The sequence below is a fragment of the Penicillium lagena genome (assembly GCF_028827675.1).
Source record: "Penicillium lagena strain IBT 129212 chromosome Unknown utg000008l_segment0_segment0, whole genome shotgun sequence".
In the NCBI taxonomy this organism is placed as follows: domain Eukaryota; kingdom Fungi; phylum Ascomycota; class Eurotiomycetes; order Eurotiales; family Aspergillaceae; genus Penicillium; species Penicillium lagena.
Window position 1 is genome coordinate 625502 of NW_026623229.1, and position 22342 is coordinate 647843.

A 22342-nucleotide genomic window follows, 5' to 3' on the forward strand; every position below is an offset into this window, starting at 1 on the left:
GTAATGTTGTTGTTCATCCACGCCACCCCAGCCCTTAAAGCGGCAATCCCGCTTTCCCCATTAGGCCTAGCGCGTGCCGTCCCTTCCTCCGTCTGAGTTTTCCAGAAGAACCCGAAAATCATTGGGCCAAGCAACTTTTTTTTTCCCTTTCTCCTCTTCCTTCTTCATCCCCCTTCGTCTGCTCGCTCTTTCTTCTGGGAAAGTCTCCTTTTCTCTTCGATCTCGAAAGAAAACCCCAAAATCCCAAAAAAATCAGAAAACCCTTGCAAAAAACCCCATCTCTCTATTTTATCTTATCTCCCTCCCTCCCCCGGTTGTGCGGTGTGTTTGTGTGGAAGATTTTCTTTCAACCACCGCCTTCGCCTCACAGAAACTGATTCTCTGGTCCGTTGTCTTCCCACCCACCACCCCCTTCGGTCCAACTTCTCGACGCGTTCAGTTTTCGCTGACTGTTCTCTCAGTGTGTTCTGATCCCTTGCAGTCCATTTCGACTTTCTTGCGTGGAACCCGTTGCTGTATGGCCCTCCCCTTTTTTCCCACCAGTCCTCCCCCCCTTCCCGGTCGTCCGGCTTTCCTGCTGGCTACCTGTCATTGAAACTGCATGAAGAAGTCTGCAGTGTAACCCTCATCGGCCTTCATCCATCGTCTTCTCCCCACACCGTCACAGACCATCAAAAAGGAAAAGTTACTAAGACCCTCGCTAGATTCACAGCAATCCAAAATGTCTGCCGAAACTGCTACCGCTCCCGCCAATGACACCCCTGTCAACGGCACCCCCGAGGCCAACGGCGCCCCTGCCGCTGCCCCTGCCGAGGGCACCTCCGGCGAGGGTGCTGCTGCCAACGCGCAGCCCCACTCGGCCTCGCTCTATGTCGGTGAACTCGATTTCTCCGTGACCGAGGCCATGCTCTACGAGCTCTTCTCCTCCATCGGCCAGGTCGCCTCCATCCGTGTCTGCCGTGACGCCGTCACCCGTCGCTCCCTGGGCTACGCCTACGTCAACTACAACAACACCGCCGACGGTGAGCGCGCTCTGGAGGACCTGAACTACACTCTCATCAAGGGCAAGCCCTGCCGTATCATGTGGTCTCAGCGTGATCCCGCTCTGCGCAAGACTGGCCAGGGCAACGTCTTCATCAAGAACCTGGACAATGCCATTGACAACAAGGCCCTGCACGACACCTTTGCGGCGTTCGGCAACATTCTCAGCTGCAAGGTCGCTCAGGATGAGTTCGGCAACTCGAAGGGCTACGGGTTCGTTCACTACGAGACTGCCGAGGCTGCCAACAACGCCATCAAGCACGTCAACGGCATGCTGCTGAATGACAAGAAGGTGTTTGTCGGTCACCATATTTCCAAGAAGGACCGCCAGAGCAAGTTCGAGGAGATGAAGGCCAACTTCACCAACATCTACATCAAGAACCTCGAACTGGAGATCGGCGATGACGAGTTCCGCACTATGTTCGAGGCGTTCGGTGAGATCACCTCCGCCACCCTCAGCCACGACCAGGAGGGCAAGAGCCGCGGCTTCGGTTTCGTCAACTACTCGACCCACGAGAGTGCGCAGGCCGCCGTCGAGGAGATGAACGAGAAGGACATCAAGGGCCAGAAGCTCTACGTGGGCCGTGCCCAGAAGAAGCACGAGCGTGAGGAGGAGCTGCGCAAGCAGTACGAGGCCGCCCGCATGGAGAAGGCCTCCAAGTACCAGGGTGTCAATCTGTACGTCAAGAACTTGACTGATGACGTGGACGACGAGAAGCTCCGCGATATCTTCAGCCCCTACGGCACCATCACCTCGGCCAAGGTGATGCGCGAGACCAACGCTGAGCGCTCCGAGTCGCCTGACTCCGAGGAGAAGGAGAACGAGGCCAACAAGGAGAACGAGGAGGTCAAGGAGGCCAAGGAGGAGGATGACAAGGCCGAGGAGAAGGAAGATGAGGACAAGGAGGACAAGGGCGACAAGAAGGGCCTTGGCAAGAGCAAGGGCTTCGGCTTCGTTTGCTTCAGCAGCCCCGATGAGGCCTCCAAGGCTGTGACCGAGATGAACCAGCGCATGGTCAACGGCAAGCCTCTCTACGTCGCCCTCGCTCAGCGCAAGGATGTCCGCCGCAGCCAACTGGAGGCTAGCATCCAGGCTCGCAACACCATCCGTCAGCAGCAGGCTGCTGCCGCCGCTGGCATGCCCCAGCCTTACATGCAGCCAGCCGTCTTCTACGGCCCCGGCCAGCAGGGCTTCATTCCCGGCCAGCGTGGCGGCATGGCTTTCCCTCCTCAGCCCGGCATGGTGATGCCTGGCATGCCTGGCGGTCGCCCGGGTCAGTTCCCCGGTCCCTTCCCCGGCCAGCAGGGCGGTCGCGGCATGGGTCCCAACCAGCAGATGCCTCCCAACTTCCAGGGTATGCCCATGGGCATGCAAGGTCCTGGTGGCATGCCTAACGGCATGGGCTACCCCATGGGTCAGGTCCAGGGCTTCGGTGGTCGTGGCGGCGGTGGCCGCGGTCAGGTTCCCGGTATGCCGATGGGTCAGGGTATGCGTGGCGGCCCTGGATTCGGTGGCCGTGGTGGTCCTCAAATGGGCCGTGGCCAGGGTCGTGGTCAGCCTGCTCCTGGTGGGCCGCCTGCCGGCCGTGAGGAGGGTGCCGCTGGTGGTTCCAACCTTCAGGCTCTGGCTGCCGCTCCCGCTCCTCAGCAGAAGCAGATGCTCGGTGAGGCTCTGTACCCCAAGATCCAGGCTCAGCAGCCCGAGCTGGCCGGCAAGATCACTGGTATGCTTCTGGAGATGGACAACGCTGAACTGATGGGCCTGTAAGTTTTTTCCTTTGTCTTTTTGCTCATCTTGACCACCTATACTAATCATTTTCCCAGGCTCGAGGACGATGATGCTCTGCGCGCCAAGGTCGACGAGGCTCTCAGCGTTTATGACGAGTATATGAAGAACAAGGGTACCGAGGGCGAGGCGACTGCCGACTCCAAGCCCAAGGAGGCTGCCGCCAAGGAGGCTTCCTCGGAGGAGAACAAGTCGTAGACAGGTCTCTGTGAACCTGAGATCGATCAGCCCATTCGGAAATCTTGGAACGTTGTTTTGATGAATGACTCTTTTTCTTTCTTTTTCCATTTTTTTCCCTTACCACCTTTTCCAACCCTAAACCTCTTATCGCCCGCCTATTCTCTCTTCCCCTACCTCTGATCCTGATATCCCTCTCCTGTTCGAAAAGTTTTCTGTGTTAGGCAGTGTCTTGTCACCTACCTACTGGTGTTTTAGTGAATGCGGTACGAATTCGGATTCGGTTTTCAAATCCCTTTTTTTCCAATCTCTATTCTCTCTCTATCTACCTAGTCTTGCCCAACAGTGTTGTCTGTCTCTCTGCGCGGACCGGATTCAACTGGATGGAAGAAAGAATCTGAGCCAACGCAGTATTCAAGATTCGATAATAGTCCTTCCTATTCCCCTCTCTCCCTTCCTTTCTCTTCTGGCGCTGGACGCAGTGCTCTTTGCTTTGGCTTTTTCTTTCTTTTGGTTCGAATTCTGGGAGGGAGTTCTGCCGCCTTGATTGGCCGTATTCGTCTTCTATACATGCGTGTCTCATAGATATCTCTGCTTTCTTCCTAATATAGGAACATTATTGGGTTTATTCTTCTTCTCTGCTCTCGGTCCGTGAGTTTGTATATTTTCTTTCCATCTCCATAAGACGGCCGCCAGCCAAGTAGTTCAAAGTCGTCGAGGTTAAATTATGCAATTTGTCGCCTAGGAGCTTGTCAGTGATTTCGAAATCCATTCAATTCATACGCAGTTCTATATTCAATGTCTTCCGTGTATCGATCTCCCAGCCTAGAATTCGGGTATTTGGTCGTGTCGGCAAATCTCTCGATGGGGCTCGGCAATTCGAATTATGGACAATCTCATTCTCTCCATAATTAAGGACTATGGGGATATAATATTAGCGGGCTGATCTCGGTTCGTACTCGTACAGAATCAGGGCGCTAACCCCGGACGAGCCGAGGCTTTCCCCTGATGATGAGGTAAACATCAACGGCAAGTGTAGAAAGACCGAAAGCCGAGCGTAGCTAGATTCAGTGACTGGTCTGCTACAAAAGACCACATTGACCTGCTTTCTCCAGGTTCATTTTTTCATTTGCGGGTGATCAGATCTATCTCACACAATTCTCACCGCCATGCCCAGCGCCATCCATCGTTCCCCCTTGCCCGACGCGGCACTTCTTAATGTTGATCTAATTTCGTACCTTTTTTCCAACCCGTACAACGTATCCCGCGACCGCAAGATCTTTATAGATGCAATCTCTGGGCGGTTTCACACCTATGATGACGTACTTCAGCGCACCAGATCGCTGGCATCTGGGCTTCAACAACTCGGAGTTCAGCCAGGCGACACCGTGGCTATGATGTGCCCCAACTCTATTGATTACCCCATCATCTGTTACGGCATAATCGGGGCTGGCGCAACAGTATCTCCATCCAACGCCGCCTATACCCGTCAGGAGGTTCATCATCAATTGCAGACAACCGGAGCCAAGTATCTTATTGTTCATTCATCTTTGGCGCAAACAGTCAAAGACGCCGCCAAGGGTACCTCAGTCCAAAGAATCATTATCCAGACGGACCATGACAGCTCTTCGGCTATGGACGGTGTCATGATGCCCACAATTGAGGATCTGATGGCTCAGAAACCAACGAAAGACCTCGTTACCACTCCAACCGCGTTGCTGGATGAGCGACCCGCATTCATATGCTTCTCCTCGGGAACGACGGGGCCAGCTAAAGGAGTCATCACCACTCATCGGAACATTGTGGCCAATCTGCAACAATGGGATGCACATTATGCTCGCGGAGAATCCAAGCCGCCTACCGCTGGTGTCGCATTTTTGCCTTTCAGTCATATCTACGGCATCAACTATTTTGTCTGCGGCGCAATCCTTCGAGGAATGACGACTGCTGTTATGGCGAGATTTGACCTGGATGTCTATCTGAACTGCATCCAAACTGTTCAACCAGAGGAACTGGCTGCAGTGCCTCCAATCATTCTCCTGCTTGTGAAGGATCCTCGGGTCGAAAAATATAATCTCAGCAGCGTGAGAAAAGTCCTATCGGCAGCAGCACCGCTGAGCAAAGAGCTGGCTGAGGCTCTCGAGGGCCGATTCCGGAAGCTGTATGGAACGACCGTTTATTGCCACCAGTCCTGGGGTCTAACGGAGACGAGCCCTCTTGCTACCGGAGTTCCTCCAGAACGGATGGTCGATAAAAGACACACTGTCGGCTGCATCACTCCCAATATGCAGTTCCGCTTTATTGATCCCGAAACTATGCAGGACGTGGACATGACAATCCAAGACAATGGACAGCTCCCCTTGGCAGAGATCCTGTGTCGTGGGCCAAATGTGACAAAAGGATATCTTGGAAACGAATCTGCCACAAAAGATCTGTTCCATGTTGATAGAAACGGAGACAAATGGATGAGAACCGGCGACATTGCTACAATTGACCAAGATGGCTACATCACAATCCATGACCGCATCAAGGAGATGATCAAGTACAAGGGCCTCCAGGTCATTCCCAGCGAGCTCGAGGGCAAATTACTGGAACACCCTGATGTTGATGACTGTGGTGTCACGTCTCAATATGTTGAGGATCAAGCAACTGAACTCCCTGTTGCCTTTGTTGTTCTTACCTCGCAAGCCTGGTCCCAGCCGCTAAATGTTGTTGCTACAAATCTGGATGGGTGGATCAATGAACGTGTAGCAAATCACAAGCGGTTAAGAGGTGGAATTCGGTTCATAGACGCCATTCCTAAGAGTCCCAGTGGGAAGATCCTCAGGAGAAAACTGAAGGAATTGGTTACGCGTAAGCCCGTCGCCTCGAAACTATGACCGGATTGCCTCTGGAATATGAGCAATCTGATATACCTCAAGATCAAAAAATTTCTCGTAATTGTGTCACCAAGATAGGTTATGTACATAGAAATTTATCAAAAATGTTTAAACACTATATCAAGGAGGATGGCAAAAACATCCAGGTTTGTATTATAAGGTTCAGTCTGGCCCGGTCCTGGTCAGCGAATTTGCTGGTTTTATAGAATCTAAAAATCTAGTCAACGATTGACAAGGCTTCTAGCTTGACTTACAGAATGTTTCGGACTTGGGGCTGGCATGTTTTCAGTGATAAAGGAAGCTTTGCAATGAATCCGGTTACAATTCAGGATTCAGATCAATATTTATTTCCTCGCTAAATTTGAAAATATATGATCTCTTGTCCTCTCTTAGAGGTAACCCACTTACCAGGATAAATATTGTGCTGATGGGTGGTGGTCGAAGGCCTCGGTTTGTTGACGTTATGACCATTAACCCTACATAGTGTATGCTTGTCATTCAAATTTCTCAATAGGAACAGGGGTGAGGTACATAACTCTTACTTAGCGAATTTAAAGAATGCTTAATATTTTTTGGAATGTTGCTTGGAATGTGGCAGATTCTCAGAATTGTTAAACCCTCGGGTTTGCCAACTTGGGAGATCAAGCCCGGCAACTACGACCAGACTTGTGAGGCTTGCATAGTACAATATGTGGATTCTGTCTTTCTGGCTTTTTCCAGTCATATCAGGCTGCATGTGGATTGGTAAGTGCTCAATATAGTGGTCGTAATTCACTAACTTGGGTTTTAGCCACGCTTGTGGGTATGCTTGCAAGCTGGACGACAGATGGGGATCCCATATATTCCACCATGGGCCCTGGGCTAACTATTCCGTACGTATGCTTTAATTCTAGAGCTATTGTCGCTATGAAAGGCTAAACCATCCGGTCTATCAGGTTCATCTCCCACATTGGGGCCGAAGGACTCAAGCCTCTTTTTATCGCAGGTTGCGCAGTCACTGGTGTTTTCCTGGACTTGGCCTTGCTTTCAGAGCGCTGGCTCCGACATTCAGGACAGCTCGCAAGAAACAGAGGAGTGTTTGATAAAACCTGTGCTGTTGGGTCTATCGTGTTCTCCGTCGCAGGAGCTTTAGGCCTTGTGCTCTTGGCCGTTTTTGACGTTAAGCACCATAACCATCTACACTACGGATTTCTCATTATGTTTATGTGAGTTCGGGAATTGATTTTATTGACTTGCAAAATGACTGACTGTTTCATAGATCCAGTTATGTGGTCAGCGCCATCCTGGTGTGCCTTGAGTACATTCTTATCGGCCGTTTTTATCGACCACAGCTACGAATATTACTCGTCAGCTTCTATATTAAGGCTTCATTCATTCTCCTTGAAATTGGTGTTGCAATTGGATTTGGCATCTGCATGAATGCCAAAACTTCTTCAAGGAAGAACGCAGCCGCTATTCTGGAATGGGGTATGTCTAAGCCCCAACATTGGGTGGAAATTTCATGGCTAATTCAAGCAGTCGCTGCTCTGATTTTTGCGTTCTTCGTTTTCTCTTTGGTGATTGACTTACTTCCATCTGTTCGTACTCGAAAACGAATACCCCAGGGAGAGAAGTATCCTTTCCCGAGTCTTGCGGCAGATTAAGAAGCACCTGTCGGTTATTATAGAATTTAATTTGGTATTAATAATTTATTACGAGTGTTAGACTCTTCGTGTGGAGATAAGTGAAACACCGGGGATCAGCTCCCGAAGACGGATCGTAGGGCCGAATGGCGAGTAGCTCAAAATATGCACTCCGCCGGTCTAGTGTAGATTATTGAGGCAAAGAGTGAGGAATGGAGATACCGCAGCTCTTGCGGGCGGGGTTACGTCCCCGTGAAGAATATTTCATTTCAAGACTCCAAATGAGTCACAAGTCACAACATCCGTGAATCAAGTAGAACTCCATCACTTCCAATTTTGTATTTCTATTAAGATTCCACCTTTGCCCGAAGGAAATTTACTGGTCTTCATTCGAAACTAACCCACCCTCGAGATGTCCCCCCCTCTCTCTGATCCGACTTTCTCCAACTATTCACATAACCAAGCCCAACAATATGCGAATTCTCGTTTGTCTTATTCCGCTCAATTATACAACACTATTCTCAACTATCATACCGAGACGCACGGCCAAGTGAATGTTCTAGCGGATATTGGCTGCGGGCCTGGTAATGCTACTCGTGACCTGGCCATGTTCTTCAACCATGCTATAGGCCTAGATCCGAGTGCAGAGATGATCAAGACTGCTCTTCTATCGGACGGCCTTACCCGAGCTGGCCGACCATTGGCATATGCGGTCTCAACCGCGGATAATATTGTGCATGGAATCACAGAAGCATTGCCAGCTGCCAAAGAAAATGGAGGAGTAGACTTGCTGACGGCTGCAATGGCAGTAAGTTCAAATTCCTTTATCTTGTCTCTTGTTGGGCCTTACTAACCTGACCATAGGCCCATTGGTTTGACATGCCTAAATTCTGGAAGGAAGCTTCTCGCATAGTCAAGTCTCGGGGGACTGTCGCATTATGGACCTGTGCATCTCTTTACTGCCGTGAGTTATCTATACTTATACTTGTAAGATTGACAATGGAGCGGAGCCAAGTGAAGCTAACACACCAAAATTCCAGATCCCTCCACTGTTAACGCCAAGGAGGTCCAACAAGCCCTCTTCCACCTTGAACGGGAGGTCCTGTCTCCATACGAACTCCCACCTAACCGCTTATCTCGTGATCTGTATAGCAATCTTGTCCTTCCATGGCATACGGGTGATGATAACGTGGCGAAGGAATTCCCAATTGCGGAATTTCGGCGAATGGAGTGGGATCGCGATGGCATCCTGAGCGATCAAGAACAATTCTTTAATTTTTCTCAAAAAAAAACGCTGAATGACTTGGAAGCAAGCCTTGGGACAGCCAGTATGGTGACTCGATGGAGGGAGGCACATCCTGAGCTTGTAGGGACCAAAAAAGACTGTGTCAGCCAGATGATTGCACAAGTCCGGACGGCCCTGGGTGTAGGGGAGGATGAGAATCCACTTATTACAGTTGGGACTGCCGTTGTCATTCTACTTTTCAAACGAAAATGATGATGCCACACATTTCCTACAGGGTCTATGTCGTTACCATATTAAGCTTAATCGAACCTGTCAGAAATGACATCAAATCCGGTTCCCTATTACTAGCCTAGTTTGGTTTGTGCATTCAATTAGTATATAATTTTAGTCCTCTATAGAATCAGAGAAGAATGAGGCTTATTCCTTGGTTAGTGTGAAGGGTTATCTTAGTTGATATGCTCACTAATCAAAGTAACCAAGGTTTTGTCATCAAAGCTCGCATGGCTTAGTTGGTAAAGCGCATCACTAGTAATGATGAGATCCTCGGTTCGAATCCGAGTGTGAGCATTTCTTTTTTGGTTTTGTAATTAATTTTTATTATTTCCCGCTTTCTCAAATTCATCGCCAACTTCCTATCGCGTACGATAATCAACGGTTTTCAATTTTCACCACGACTTCCCTCTACTTATGGTAATCGACTCCATCGTTTACACCTCTACTCTACGCGCTAGGCCGACTCAGTATATTTCCATAATTGATCGCTAGCCCCTAGAATCCAGGGGCTGGCAAGGTATTTGTGAATAGCCCTTTAACCTAACTCTTCTACGCGTCCCTGAGGATCCGTAGTGCGTTCGCGATGAGAATTGATGTGAATGAGGTTGATTGGTGTCATGAGTCTCCATGATGAACATCTTCATTGTCTGGTCCCATAGGCTGCCACCGCTGAGCAGCCAACCACAAGGCTCGGGCGCAGAAGGGTTCCCTACCTTGTCGATCTTCAGCAGGTGGTAAAGCTGTAGGTGTTTAATTGATATCTTATTACATTTAAGTTCCTCTAGCAAGTCATATACAGAAGTAACCATCCGCTTCAATCACAGCCTGAATACGGTGGGGCATTGTCTGATAATCGCATTAAAACTTGGCCCATAGTATTTAACCACATAGGGCGCGCAGCATATCGCAATCGCTAAAGCGCCTGCTCAATAAATTTTTAGCGTATATTTAAACTTTCGACAGAGGCCGTACCCATCGAAAATGTGGTGCTAGCGCCAGTCAATGCGCAAGGCGTCCCAAGAGCAGGGACCGCCTATGGTCCTGTAAGGTGGTACATGGTGACGCCAAGGCGTTTAGGGCTGTGGAATACGTATTCATCGTGGCCATATCAGCTCAGGTTGGGCTTTCTTCTGCTGCCCGTCTGCTTCACTGGGTAAAGTGCGCCGTGGAGCCCAAAACATTCCCGTCCCGGCACATCAAACGTCCACCATTGGCTGAGTCGTTGCCGGAGAGACTTGTAGACCGCCTTGTTTTCTTAACTTTCGGTGTCCTTCTGCTACATATCTTCTTGCGTGTATTTTTTGCTGTTCACGATGGCCCCACGGGACTAGCTTCGCGCAGGACGATATTTGCATCTGTCACGCCTGAGGGTCGCGCGTCTCGCCTAGAACCTCAGCCTAACTACGCCACACTACGCTACACCCTTTTTTTAAAACGAGGATGATCCTCCGTTGCTTACGTTCTTAATTTATTCTTATTGTTATTGTTATTCTACTTTTTGTCCTTTAAAGACTGCCATGGAGGCCCGCATGGATGGCGATCTGAACTCGCTATGCCGGAAGCCCGGTTTTGTCTTTGAACAATTTGACAATTTCGCGGCCTGCTTCAACGACCTACCGAATAATCAAACTTTTAAAGATCTTGTCCAAACCTGTGTCCGTGATTACTGCAAAAACCCGGACAGCGATCTGGGAGGATGCCAGGGTCTCGATGCTTATCAATTTCCGTATGAATTCACGATTCGAAACGATAATGATTCATATACCTTCTATTCTGGTCCAGCCTGTGGTGGAATCAACTCGAATGTCAATGCAGATATCGGCGGGCCTGGGGTAAATCCAACGTGTTGCTATGTTCGTGTCTTTTTCGGAGACTAACTCGGTTCCTCCAGGCTGTTATTTCGTACTTGTTTCAGCTGGTTATAATCCTTTACCTCTGGTTCCTTCTACGTACATTCAGTTTCACTCCTCGAATGTTCCGATTTGCTGGTATTCTTGCGGCTCGATTGAAACGAGGTCAAGCCAGAAAGAACGCTGAGGCGCTAGAACACAGAACTAGAGAGTTTCTGGCTGCGCACGGATATGTCTTGAAATCCATTCTGGTCGAGTATCAAGAGGCTCAGTGTTGGTTTATGATTGCATGCCAGGCTGCTACCATGTTTGCCATGAAATACAAACAAGTCTTCGATGCCTCGACCCTAATGTCCTTGTTAGCGAACAATTCAGTTGCGAATATGGTCGCTGCTGCTGGTATCCTTCCTGTCGTCTTTGGTCTGTGGAGTTTACTGAGGATGCACATGTGTTCCACTTGGATCTTCTTCCTTTCGACCATCACCCTCATAATGGCGGAAGTCGCATTTATAAGGAATGCCACTAAGTGGCCAAATATCAACCGTCTTGCGGCTCTTAGTGGGGATTGGCCAACTAGCTGTGGAGGCCAACCCCCTCCTATCAGATGGTGTGCAAACCCAGATTTTATGCATCACCTAACAATCCCGCAGAAATTGTTTGGCTATGCTCTCGATCCCTTCTGTTTCGTGGTGTATGTTTTTTGTCTGGTCGAGTGGCTGGTCCCACGCCTAGGCAAATGGATTCGAATTGACTCCATTATCGAGAAATCTCCTCCGCTCTCTCGACTCTTTAGTGCGTTTCAACATTTCCGGGCCTCGAGGCGGTTCCTATACGGCCGCAGAATTTTTCTCACTGCTGTCGAAGTGCTTCTGCTCGTGGCTTCCATTGTATATGTGGTAATGTTTATTCTGATTGCCGAGGCTGGAACAATTGACATAAGTGGGTGGTCCTTCGGGCAAATTCTCGCTATCACTCTCTGGGCCCCTGTTATCGGCAAGTACGTCTACTGGACCATGTGTGAGTTTACCAATATGTTTTGCACTCTTCTGATATAGATATTAACTTTCCCCAGTTGGTACCGAGTCCTACTCGGAAGTCCGCGTTGCCGCCCCGTACAAAATCGTCAAAATTGGAGAGAACGAAGACGATGATGGACATGATAAAGAGTATGATCATGATCATGGTCATGATAGTCCTTCACCTGTTCTTCCCTTGAGTTCTGAGCCCCTTTCGTCTGATCAGAAGCAAGATTATATGACTCACGAGAGCCAGTTACGTGCTTAGTGGCAGCGAAAGGACGACTATGCTGTTGGAACCTGACGTCAAATCTGCTTGGTTGGTACAATCCTAGTTTCCAACTAAGCCTTTGACAAAAGATTCCCTCCATTTGAATTTATAGTGGCTGCTCTTTTAGCCCTCTTAGCCTTGCCTTCTCTTTTCAGTCACAGGCCAAGAAGCTCACGTGTTAACATTTGGGTCGCTGCTATACCTGCATCCCCACTACTCCACCTACTTTATGGGAAAAACAGATGGCTGGTATTATGAGCGGTTATTCTTTGGATCCCATTACCAACTGTCCTCTTCCCTGTCTCTCTCGCAAATGGTACCCAGGGATTCCTCGGCAGGCGGACCTTGTAAAACACCTCTTATCAACACCTGGATCATGCGTCTTCAACGGACAAAGTGACGTCGTCATCCTTCGGAGTGACATTTTCATACTTAAATGTTTGGTTAGGGGCTTCGTCTTCCTTGTCTCCGTGGAATCTTAATTATGAGCCTTTGGTTGCGGGTGGTGAGGGGGGCATGCTCGGACGTTTTAGTAGGTGCATTTTCCTCCTCGTTGCCGAAGAACTCGAATTCTGGACCACCACAAGGCTCGCAGGTACGGTAGCATAGGAACAGGTCAGTCGGTGCTTCATCCTTGTATCGAACGCTGTAGATCTGCGACGCTCAGACTTCTAAGACGCCGGATTTGTTGGGTTTCTCCTTCTCTCTCTTCCACGCGCATACAGGCAGCAATGTTAACTTCCTGAGGGTTGCTATTGTGTCTTAATACCCCTTGGATTGAGTCAAGTATATATAGAGTATTCAAAAACTATTTGAAAGCGGATGATTTAAAGATATATATTTGTGGCGTTTGGTCGCAAAGTCCTTTGGTCAGATTATAAACTGCCATTTCAGGCTAAATCAAGTCACAATATAACTGTCTGTCATATTATGAAACAATCCTACAGTAGTTACCGAGGAAAAGTAAAATGTGATCGTTGAGATAGTAGTGAATCGCATTTCTTGACTTTCCAATGGCACCTTTTTAGAGTGGGTCATTGCCAACGCGGTTCACCCAATAATAAATGATACTAGATCCCAGCCCTTCAATAATTCGCTCGCATGGCTTAGTTGGTAAAGCGCATCACTAGTAATGATGAGATCCTCGGTTCGAATCCGAGTGTGAGCAATTATCTTTTTCCGTTTGGCCTCAAAAACCCGCCAAAATAGTTCGCTCGCATGGCTTAGTTGGTAAAGCGCATCACTAGTAATGATGAGATCCTCGGTTCGAATCCGAGTGTGAGCAATTTTCTTTTCTTTTTGTCCCTCCAAAACCTGCCAATCTATTTATATCGTATTTTTAGGTAGCCATAAATATAACCATGGGAGTAGACGCTCTTGAAATTTCCAGGTTTGCAGCGCAATCTATTCTCTCTCACCATTCATTTACTAGTACATATCGGTATCGCGCATCTCCGTTTTCCATATCCACAATGGTTTGGTTGGCCTCTTTCATCGGCCGCTCCTCAATCCACGGTTGGATATTCTTCGCTGCCGCCAAATCCAGCATCTCCCGAATCTCGTCGGGGCTGCCAATGAGAGACCCACCAAACTTGATGCCCTTCATAATCAGCACACCCGCGGGAATCGCCAGGGCACCATCCTCTGGGTTGCCAAGCTGGATGAAAGTGCCGTGGGTACGCAGTAACTGGATATACTGCACAATGGGCATTTTGGACGACGAGACGGTCGAGATGATCAAGTCCAGTGACTGAGCATGTTGCGTATTCCAGTCTGGATCTTCGTCCGTCGCGATGTATGCGTCGGCTCCCAGCTTCAGCGCATCGGCCTTTTTGTTGGTCTTGCGCGAGATGGCCACGACGCGGTCGGCACCAAGAGCTTTGGCGAAGAGAATGCCAAAGTGACCGAGTCCACCAACTCCGACAATACCGACGGTCTTTCCAGGTCCGCAGCCGTTGCGCTTCAACGGCGAGTACGTCGTAATACCGGCACACAGCATCGGCGCCGCCGCAGCTGAGGGAATAGCGTCCGGGATGGAAATGACAAAGTGCGAGGGCACGCGGCTATAAGTCGAGTAACCGCCATACGACTTGCCACCGTTGGCATACGTCCCGTTGTAGGTGCCGACCAGGCGGTTGCAATGCTGCTCCAGACCAGACGCACATGCTTCACAGTCGCCGTTGCGGTTCAAACATGCGCCACTCTGGGCGCCAACGCCCACGCGGTCACCGACTTTGATATTGCCCTCCGCTTGGGAGCCAACGCGGACAGCGGTGCCGATCACTTCGTGGCCGACGCAGCATGGGTAATTGGTCGGACCCTAGTGTACCGATTAGCCATGATTTTCCATACAGAGGCCCATTTGACAAACCCATCCAGAGCGTAGCGTGTGCATGTCCGAGCCGCAGATACCGCAATGGGTGACGCGGATGTCAATGTCGGTTTCCTCCCACGGCTTAGGCTCAAACTGCTGCCAAACCATCTTACCATCGGCAGCACTCTGGTCGAGGCCCATCCAGCCTTCAAATTTATAGTCGGTTGTGGCCATGATGACAGGTATAGGACAAGGTCAACAAATAATGAAGTGCAATTGACCTCAACAACAGCAACCAGGCCGCTCTTTTAAAAGAGCTAAGTGGACCCAGCATTATCAGTAATCCATGATGAAGAACTTTCCAGCAACCATTTTTGTCATCCATCTTGAAGAAATCTGAGCTCCACTGGACCCATTGCGGGCCTGTCATCACGGCCTTAACGCGATTAATTCCGCAAAGCCGCTGACCCTAAGAAAGTTTTAGTAGTTAGAAGCAATATTCTACACGATACTAAGGGAGCGTTTCCCAGACCTCGTACTCTCAGGGATATCTATACGAAAGCGAACATAGTAATTATAAGAATGAGCGCATGTTTTGACCTACGTCAGCGAAAGGAGAAAGTGGAGCGGAAGAGCCAATGAGAATGCAAAGAGGGCCCCATAATGTCTATCGACTAGTCCAGTCTTCCAATTTTGAGGATTCAGTAAATCATCTCGGTCTCATTTGACGAGGTATGCTGGACCGAGTGCCGTCTGCTATTTGTCCCCAGGGCTTGTTGACTTGAAAGAGCCGCGGGGTCAATTCGCAACATCGGTGTATCAGGAAATAAATCTAGATTGCTGCAATGATTAGCCACATCAGAAATTTTTAGAGTACAGAGGTTTAACTTGCTGCCGGTGAGACTAGGCCGAAATAAGGTTGGTCTAATTTTTGTACGAACTGACGCGACCTGGATAATGACTGATCAGTAAACTCGGAGAGGGTTTCCTCGTTCGCTTGATTACGGATCGTAGTTGTCGACCAGTCATTTCGGCCGAAAAAGTATGGAAATCAACTATCCGACCGTGAGGAGAAAAGCTCTTGGATGAAGAACCTTTTGTTTCTTACCTTTAACCAGGCCTCCTTTGCCACGTGACTACCCTATTTGGCCCTCCCCTCATCATCTCCCGCTAGCGCTGTCACCCGATTCCCATGCATAAAGGGACACATCAACATCATGACAAGTGAAATCGACTCGAAGCAGTCGGAAGTGCCAAATGGCGGAGCCGATACCACAGCGACGATGCCTTCCGCGACTGAGAACAGCAAAACCGTTGATTCTGAAACCAACGCGCGGGTGAGCAGTGATGACCTGCCATCCCCAGATTCTTGTCACAAAGTCGAGAATTATACCGTACTGGACCGCAAGGGCGAAGCTCATCCGTTCAAGAGTCTTTATGATGGGCCCGATTCCGCCTCCCGTGTACTAGTGATCTTTATCCGACACTTTTTCTGTGGAGTAAGCTGCCTCTTATCTATCCCAGTCGGCCTGGCTTGATCAAGTTACATACCATTGAAAGTCAATCAACCAATCAAGGGTAGAACTTCTGAGTATGAGTTAACATTTTTTTTGACATTCTTCTACTACCACAGAGCTGCCAGGAATTTCTTACTGCCCTCACAAATTCAATTCGACCAGAGGATCTGAAACGCCTGCCAGTCAGCACATCAATCTCTATTGTCGGCTGTGGCGATCCTGGCCTGATCAATTTTTATGCCACTGAAACAGGATGCCCATTCCCGATCTTCGCAGATCCAACTCGCAAACTGTATGATGACCTTGGAATGGTAAATACTCTTTCCATGGGAACCCGCCCAGATTACATTCGCAAGAGTCTAGTACGAACTGTCGCCGAGTCAATTGGGCAAGCTCTGAAGCACATTCCTAGTGGGCTGGGAACGAAAGGAGGTGATTCTCGGCAGGTTGGCGGCGAGTTCCTCTTCGAACCAAGCGACGAAGGAGAGGGAAAGCAAGTGACCTGGTGTTACAGAATGAAAACGACGCGTGATCACACTGGAGTTTCGGAGCTGGTGAAGGTTCTTGATCCAGATGGGAGCACTCTGCTGCAGAAGGCTTAGGGGCTTTCTGTATTGGGGGTTGCAGCAAATCTGAGTGCGAGCACCTCAAGGCTTAGGGATATAGCAGAATAGATGTGTGATATGAGAACTGCCTGTCGATAAATAACTTTTAGCAGTTCAGCGAGAGACTATTACTATTGCCTTTTTTTTTTGCTTGTTTGATCATTCGGTGACGGGATTATTGGATCTAATTTACATATTCTTCAAACCTTCTGTAAGAGGGTAGTTTCTAAGGTATACAGCACAGAACCAATTGCACGAATAGCAACGTGTGCAATTCAATCTCCGTCAACAGGGTTATGACCAAAGGATTAAACTGTGAGAGACTTGGGAAAGGTTTATGCAGGAAATTAAATCTAGCTCAAAAAACCAAAAAACCAAAACCAAAAAATGAAGGCGAGTGATGGCCATAATACTTGTCGGAAAAAGGTTGTTGTGGTTGGTTGGTTTATGAAGGAATCGTGGACTCATATTCCAACACAGCCGGATGCTTCACCCTCCCGGTGATAACTTACTCCAATCACTCTCAACGCCCTGCTCAACATCTGGAAACGGGCCCATAGGCGTTATAGCTTTTGGATTAATATCTCCATGACTTTTCGTATACTGGGTAGTGTCAGCTTGGGTCATTATGGGAAGAAAGAAAGAGAGGTAGCACATTTTCTTTGATATGTTTGAAGTTGGTCGATGCCCGCGCTGCTTCCACGTTCCAGTAGATGCCCTTCAACCAATTATTCAACACTGGATAATCATGTCGGATGGTGCCCAGATTGCACTTGAAATGTTGAACATAGACAGTATCAAAACGAACCAGTGTCGCATACAGTCGTATATCCAGCTCGGTCATGTCGCGTCCCAGTACGAAGGGGCCGCCATTCAGTGCAATAATACTCTCAAGCTTGTTTAGTGCACTAAAGACGGGAACGACATTCTTGTCGTAAATTTCCTGCGAGGGTGCAAATCCCGCTTTGTAAACCCCTGTATTGATGTCCGATTGCATCCAAGGGGTAATGGCGTCAATCTGGGCACGCAGATGCGGTGGATAAAGATCAATCTTGCTGAGAGATGCTGGCAAAAGCTCATTGAACGCCGAAGGAAGCCAGCGTAACAGCTCAGCACTTTCATTGCAAACCGCTGTATCGGTCTTCTTATCCCACAGCAACGGCACAGAGTACCGCCCTTTGTATTCCGGATCTGCCCGGAAATACAGCTTGTGTAGATAGTCCTCTCTGTAAAGATGGTCGACTGTCGCGCCGGGATATTCCTCATTGGAGCTGGGAAAGCGCCATCCTGGCCAACCATTTTCGTCGCCCTTTGGATACGGCTTGACTATGCTGACGTCGATGAAGTCGGTGAGGCCTTTAAGGTGACGCACGAAGTTGGCGCGGTGCGCAAAGGGGCAGAATAGGCCGATGTATAGGTGATAGCGGCCCTTTTCAGCGGGGAATCGGTTGCTGGGAATGATGCCGTGCCATCCGTCGGCTGTCGCGGGGTCGTGAATTAAATCTGATTGGGTCGTCATGGTTCGATAGTCTTGAGCGGCTGAGTAAAGGCGAGAGTATATGGAAGTGTATTGTGCAAACGAAGGGCGACCCAGTACCACGCGTTGAATTGATCGATGCATGGTGTATGTTTATCTTTTGATTGATAATGGACGACGGAACAATTCCGGTTACGTCATCGAAAGAAAGAAAACAGTTGAACATCGATATTATTTTGCAGGTGTCAGGTTTACATCCCACCTCGCAGCTAAAAGACCGACTTTTGTTGTTGCAGGCAATAATATCCTCGACCCTCATTTCGCGTCAGATTGTTTAGAGCAACCTGCCTGCTGCCATGAAAATCATTTTGTACGTTTTCAACCTCTTCTAGTGATCTGTATGAGAGGCTGACCGACTTTCATAGGGAGGAGCTATCAACCTTGGATGTGTTGCAGATCCATGGCCATAATACAGTTCTAGCCGTTAGCCCGAAGGCAAAAGATACAGTTCCAATTTGAGGGTGCGAGATGTGATGCGGGCGTAGTTTCAATTTCCTTGGATACATTTTGTCGTTCTGGGTAATTTTCCGAAGGCACGCGGCAGCGGGAAGACCCGCATCTGGTAGTTCTCGTCCTATCGCTGAGCCTCCTTTCCTAGGGTCAGCGAATCCGACGTAAGACTGTCATTGTATTGAGCACACAGATGCAGTGGCTACGCGCATAGAAATACATCTGCCCTTTGGATTCACTGGGTCTACAGATTCATTAAGCGACTCGCCGATAAATACCTCTACATTAACGAAAGCCACCAGGAAGGTATGGCAGGTTTTACTTTCGCCTCTGCGGTAAAACGGGGTCTCTTCATCGTTAGACAATCGCCATGCGGACGCCGTCACATTTATGAGTTTTGCAGGTTGCACCGGGCCTACTTCCACGATACTGTACCCCTTGACAGCAGTGGCGACATGCCGCAGCGAAAATCCGAGTAGCATTTATCTGATCCTCCATCCAGGCCTACATTGAGATCTGGTGGCCCCCGAATGAGCAGACGACGATAGCGAGGAAGGGCAGGAGGGAGTCAAATTGAGGGAATTTGCGGAAAGCTTTTAGTGCAATAGATCAAACCAACATAATCATGTTCAGGCCAAAGTGATGTGACGTTGTGGCAGTAGGTTTTATTGTTGCGGGTGAGACAGCTCTCTCTCACCCGCAAGGCTGAATTTCAAGCAAGTTTGCATCGCAGAAGATTTTCGTCCTTCACGCATTAGAAGACGAATGCCATTTTGAATAACCATGAGAAATCAATAGCATTATACTTCTAAGCCACTATGCCAGCTCACCTTTCCCTAGGAGGGAGAGAGAAAAGTTCGGAATACAACGTCGATCCGATGCGCCGCTCCGTCGCGGAACTTTCGAGTCTCCCGATGCTCCGATCGATTGCGCGATCTATAAACTACGGGTAGTACCAGAATTTTTTCGTGGAACACTTACTTGACAGTTTCTTTTTCTCTTTGTCTCTCTTTTTTATTGTCTTCAGCTTCTTTCGAGCCTAACGAACATAGTTATGTGAGCATCGCATATTTTTGGCGTCGACTGGTTTATCTTCTATCTTCTGTCATCTGCCTGCTCTCTTGACTTCCTGAATACAGATTTATCATGCGCCCTGAGAGGATCTATGAAATGTCTATCACGATTTGGGCTATATATGTACCTCTCTCATGATCAAAACTCCGGCAGTGGCGGCATACCAAAGATACTGCCATCTGGCAACCACCCATCCAACTCCATGCCTGTACCAGGCATCTGCGGCGGCTGTCTTTGTGGATCAAAAGTAAATTGTGCAAGCCCAGCCGCTGTCTGCGGGTGCTGATAGCCGTCCGGAATGGACTGGAAGATTGCAGCGTTATGGCTTGTGCCATCGTCTGCGGGCCACATGCCAGCGCCGCTCATGGCAACATAGCCTTCGCGAATGCTTCCAATACCTGGAGACATATGAGCCATGCTTTGGGAAACAGAGAAGGAATCCATGGCGGTTGGATTGTGCACATGATCTACGGGAGGCGCTGTCGGGTCCTGAGTGGCAGGCATCTGGCTTGGCACAGATTCGGTAGATGGGCTCGCGGAGACGACGCCGTGTCCCACATTACTTGATTGAGCCGCATATCGCGCCTCAACACGAGTATACCAGTCGCGGCCCTTGGCCGCGACGACGTGGTACCACCGACTCGGGATCTTATAGTTGCCACCGCCGCTTGCCTCACCCAGCTTGTTTGATAGAGCGTCAAGATAATAGCTCACATTCACGGTGTCCGTGGTGACCACCTCGCTCAGAGCACCCGTGCGCACCGAGAAATGGATCTTCAGAAGCGAGGTCATTGCCATTATAGCGCGCGTATACATATGGTTGGGTATCTTGCGCATCGTGTCCGTGCTGCAGGCTATCAGGGCGTCGAGCATCTCATGGGCTGCATGCATCCATTTCATGTTGATGTCAATACGGATGGCACTCAGCGGTACCTGCAGACTCCCATCTCCGTCTGGGGTGGGAAGAGTGTAGAACCGGTTCTTGATGGAATCCGGTTCTCGGTACCCTTCTCCTATGCCTAACTCGTACACGGCGAGAATGGTGGCGCGATATTCGAGGGTCATGGGCACTGTTGGTCTGAAGTGAGCTTTGGCATCATGTAACCATGGCATTGCTCTTACCATTCAGCATCTCAGATGGGATCTTTCTTCTCCACTCCTCCACTCGTTTATCGAACCACCGCAGCACAGCCTGAACACGCGATTCAGTCAGCGTGGAGACAGAGCTGGTGTCATCCAGACCGAAAGATGCCATTGCTTCGTCGGTGATCCTCTGGAGCTCGAACCACGCCGCTAGGTGCTGGTCTATCCGGTTTGGCGATTGTTCCAAGTGTTTAACGCACTCGGCCATCCAGTCATTGAACTGGAGCAAATTGGGTCGGCGGGTTTTCATGGCGACACTATGCCAGTCAGTAAACCCTCCACAACAAAGCAAAGCAAATAACTAACGTAGATCCCAAATTATAGCAACCGAGAACTGCACGCGCCTGTTCCGCCAGCAGCTCGTCATAAGGCTCATACCGGCTCTTTTTGTCGCCGGACTTCTTATTTGATACGCGGCGCTTGCTGGCAAGTCCGATCTCCAAAGCCATGGTAGAGGCGATGTGCGTATACTGATAAAACTGCAGTCTCAAGGGAGAGTCTGGCGGATAATAAAAGACAATCATGAGCAGCAGCGCCTGCACCAGCTCGAGTGATTTTTCGCCGTCAATGAAGAAGCGTTCCGCATATAGTCGAACCATTTCCCGATTAAGAACAGCCGCTAGGTTTGCGTCGATGGCGATCGCCGCGGCAGAGATCACGGAGAGGAAGAGGATTGGCTTGGAATGCCGCAGGGCCGTCGCGGTGGTATTTGAGGGCAAGACGACTAGAGGGAAAAAGGGAGCGAGTTCGTGGTTATAAAATGAGACGAGTTGGCCCGCGTCTTCGAGGGAGATGATGCCTCGATCGACGACGTCGTCGTGAGGCTGGCGTATTTCGGGGCCTGGCGAGAATCTGGTCGAAATATATGGATGGCCGGTATTGTGGCCGGCATTCAGCAGCTCTGGCGAGTAGTCCATGAAACCCACAGAGCCCGAGGCGTGGCTTGACGAAGGCACTCGCTCCTGGAAGGGCATGTCGTCGTCGTTGTCTGCAGGGTCACCGTCACTGCCGTCCGGCGAATCCGGCTCGCTTTCTTCGCGGATACGATCTTTGAGCAGCGAGCGCATCATACGCATCTCCTTCTCCAACTGGGCGACCCGCGAATCAGTCCGCTTGCGCGGCCGGCGCCGTTGCGGAGCTACGAAAAGGCAGGCCTTTTTCCCCTTGGCGCATCGCTGGCACTGATTCGGCGTGGCCGGGTTGGGCAGACAGCGGACCTTGAGACTTCTACAAGACTCACAAGATCTGTTCAGCTGCTGCGCCGTGGGCACCGTCGGAGTTGCGCCTGGGTCACCATAGGGAGAAGTGGGCGTCTCTGTCATGTTTCACTTCTGCTAATGGGGGCGGAATGGGCGGTGATGATGGACGTTTCTCGAGTGAGTCAAACAGCCAGGGGTTGTGGCTTATTGGCAGGGGCTATATCGAGTCATTGTATCGAACAATGCAGCAGTCGTGGAGAGCAGAGCATAGATAGATGGCATTGATAGATAGGTAGGGTTGCTCGATCGGATCTCCCGGTCAGATCTCTCTTTCGCGAGATC

At 49.6% G+C, this 22342-nt stretch overlaps 9 protein-coding genes across 9 annotated transcripts; 6 read left to right on the forward strand and 3 right to left on the reverse strand.

Annotated features, from left to right (window-relative positions):
• Positions 1–721: 721 nt before the first annotated feature.
• pab1 (polyadenylate-binding protein) lies at positions 722–3025 on the forward strand (the record flags this gene model as incomplete). The annotated part of the gene is made up of 2 exons (XM_056982737.1): positions 722–2805; positions 2866–3025. The coding sequence occupies 2 exons, from the start codon at positions 722–724 to the stop codon at positions 3023–3025; spliced, it is 2244 nt and encodes a 747-aa protein (XP_056828231.1).
• Positions 3026–4173: 1148 nt separating this feature from the next.
• On the forward strand, positions 4174–5883 carry N7510_010813 (acyl--CoA ligase; the record flags this gene model as incomplete). Its single annotated transcript, XM_056982738.1, has 1 exon — positions 4174–5883. One exon carries the CDS (start codon positions 4174–4176, stop codon positions 5881–5883), a length of 1710 nt encoding a protein of 569 aa, XP_056828232.1.
• Positions 5884–6572: 689 nt separating this feature from the next.
• Positions 6573–7526, forward strand: N7510_010814 (Frag1/DRAM/Sfk1 family protein; the record flags this gene model as incomplete). Its single annotated transcript, XM_056982739.1, has 5 exons — positions 6573–6627; positions 6674–6755; positions 6819–7088; positions 7142–7350; positions 7402–7526. The coding sequence occupies 5 exons, from the start codon at positions 6573–6575 to the stop codon at positions 7524–7526; spliced, it is 741 nt and encodes a 246-aa protein (XP_056828233.1).
• A 391-nt stretch (positions 7527–7917) lies between these two features.
• N7510_010815 (class I SAM-dependent methyltransferase) lies at positions 7918–9003 on the forward strand (the record flags this gene model as incomplete). The annotated part of the gene is made up of 3 exons (XM_056982740.1): positions 7918–8313; positions 8370–8469; positions 8546–9003. The coding sequence occupies 3 exons, from the start codon at positions 7918–7920 to the stop codon at positions 9001–9003; spliced, it is 954 nt and encodes a 317-aa protein (XP_056828234.1).
• Positions 9004–10541: 1538 nt separating this feature from the next.
• N7510_010816 (uncharacterized protein) lies at positions 10542–12158 on the forward strand (the record flags this gene model as incomplete). Its single annotated transcript, XM_056982741.1, has 3 exons — positions 10542–10856; positions 10916–11891; positions 11947–12158. 3 exons carry the CDS (start codon positions 10542–10544, stop codon positions 12156–12158), a joined length of 1503 nt encoding a protein of 500 aa, XP_056828235.1.
• Positions 12159–13575: 1417 nt separating this feature from the next.
• N7510_010817 (NAD(P)-dependent alcohol dehydrogenase) lies at positions 13576–14709 on the reverse strand (the record flags this gene model as incomplete). The annotated part of the gene is made up of 2 exons (XM_056982742.1): positions 13576–14481; positions 14533–14709. The coding sequence occupies 2 exons, from the start codon at positions 14707–14709 to the stop codon at positions 13576–13578; spliced, it is 1083 nt and encodes a 360-aa protein (XP_056828236.1).
• A 983-nt stretch (positions 14710–15692) lies between these two features.
• On the forward strand, positions 15693–16594 carry N7510_010818 (peroxiredoxin-like family protein; the record flags this gene model as incomplete). Its single annotated transcript, XM_056982743.1, has 2 exons — positions 15693–15938; positions 16118–16594. The coding sequence occupies 2 exons, from the start codon at positions 15693–15695 to the stop codon at positions 16592–16594; spliced, it is 723 nt and encodes a 240-aa protein (XP_056828237.1).
• A 616-nt stretch (positions 16595–17210) lies between these two features.
• N7510_010819 (putative cell wall organization protein/glutathione transferase (Gto3)) lies at positions 17211–18116 on the reverse strand (the record flags this gene model as incomplete). The annotated part of the gene is made up of 1 exon (XM_056982744.1): positions 17211–18116. One exon carries the CDS (start codon positions 18114–18116, stop codon positions 17211–17213), a length of 906 nt encoding a protein of 301 aa, XP_056828238.1.
• Positions 18117–19796: 1680 nt separating this feature from the next.
• Positions 19797–22123, reverse strand: N7510_010820 (uncharacterized protein; the record flags this gene model as incomplete). Its single annotated transcript, XM_056982745.1, has 3 exons — positions 19797–20728; positions 20781–21058; positions 21108–22123. The coding sequence occupies 3 exons, from the start codon at positions 22121–22123 to the stop codon at positions 19797–19799; spliced, it is 2226 nt and encodes a 741-aa protein (XP_056828239.1).
• Between the last annotated feature and the right edge of the window lie 219 nt (positions 22124–22342).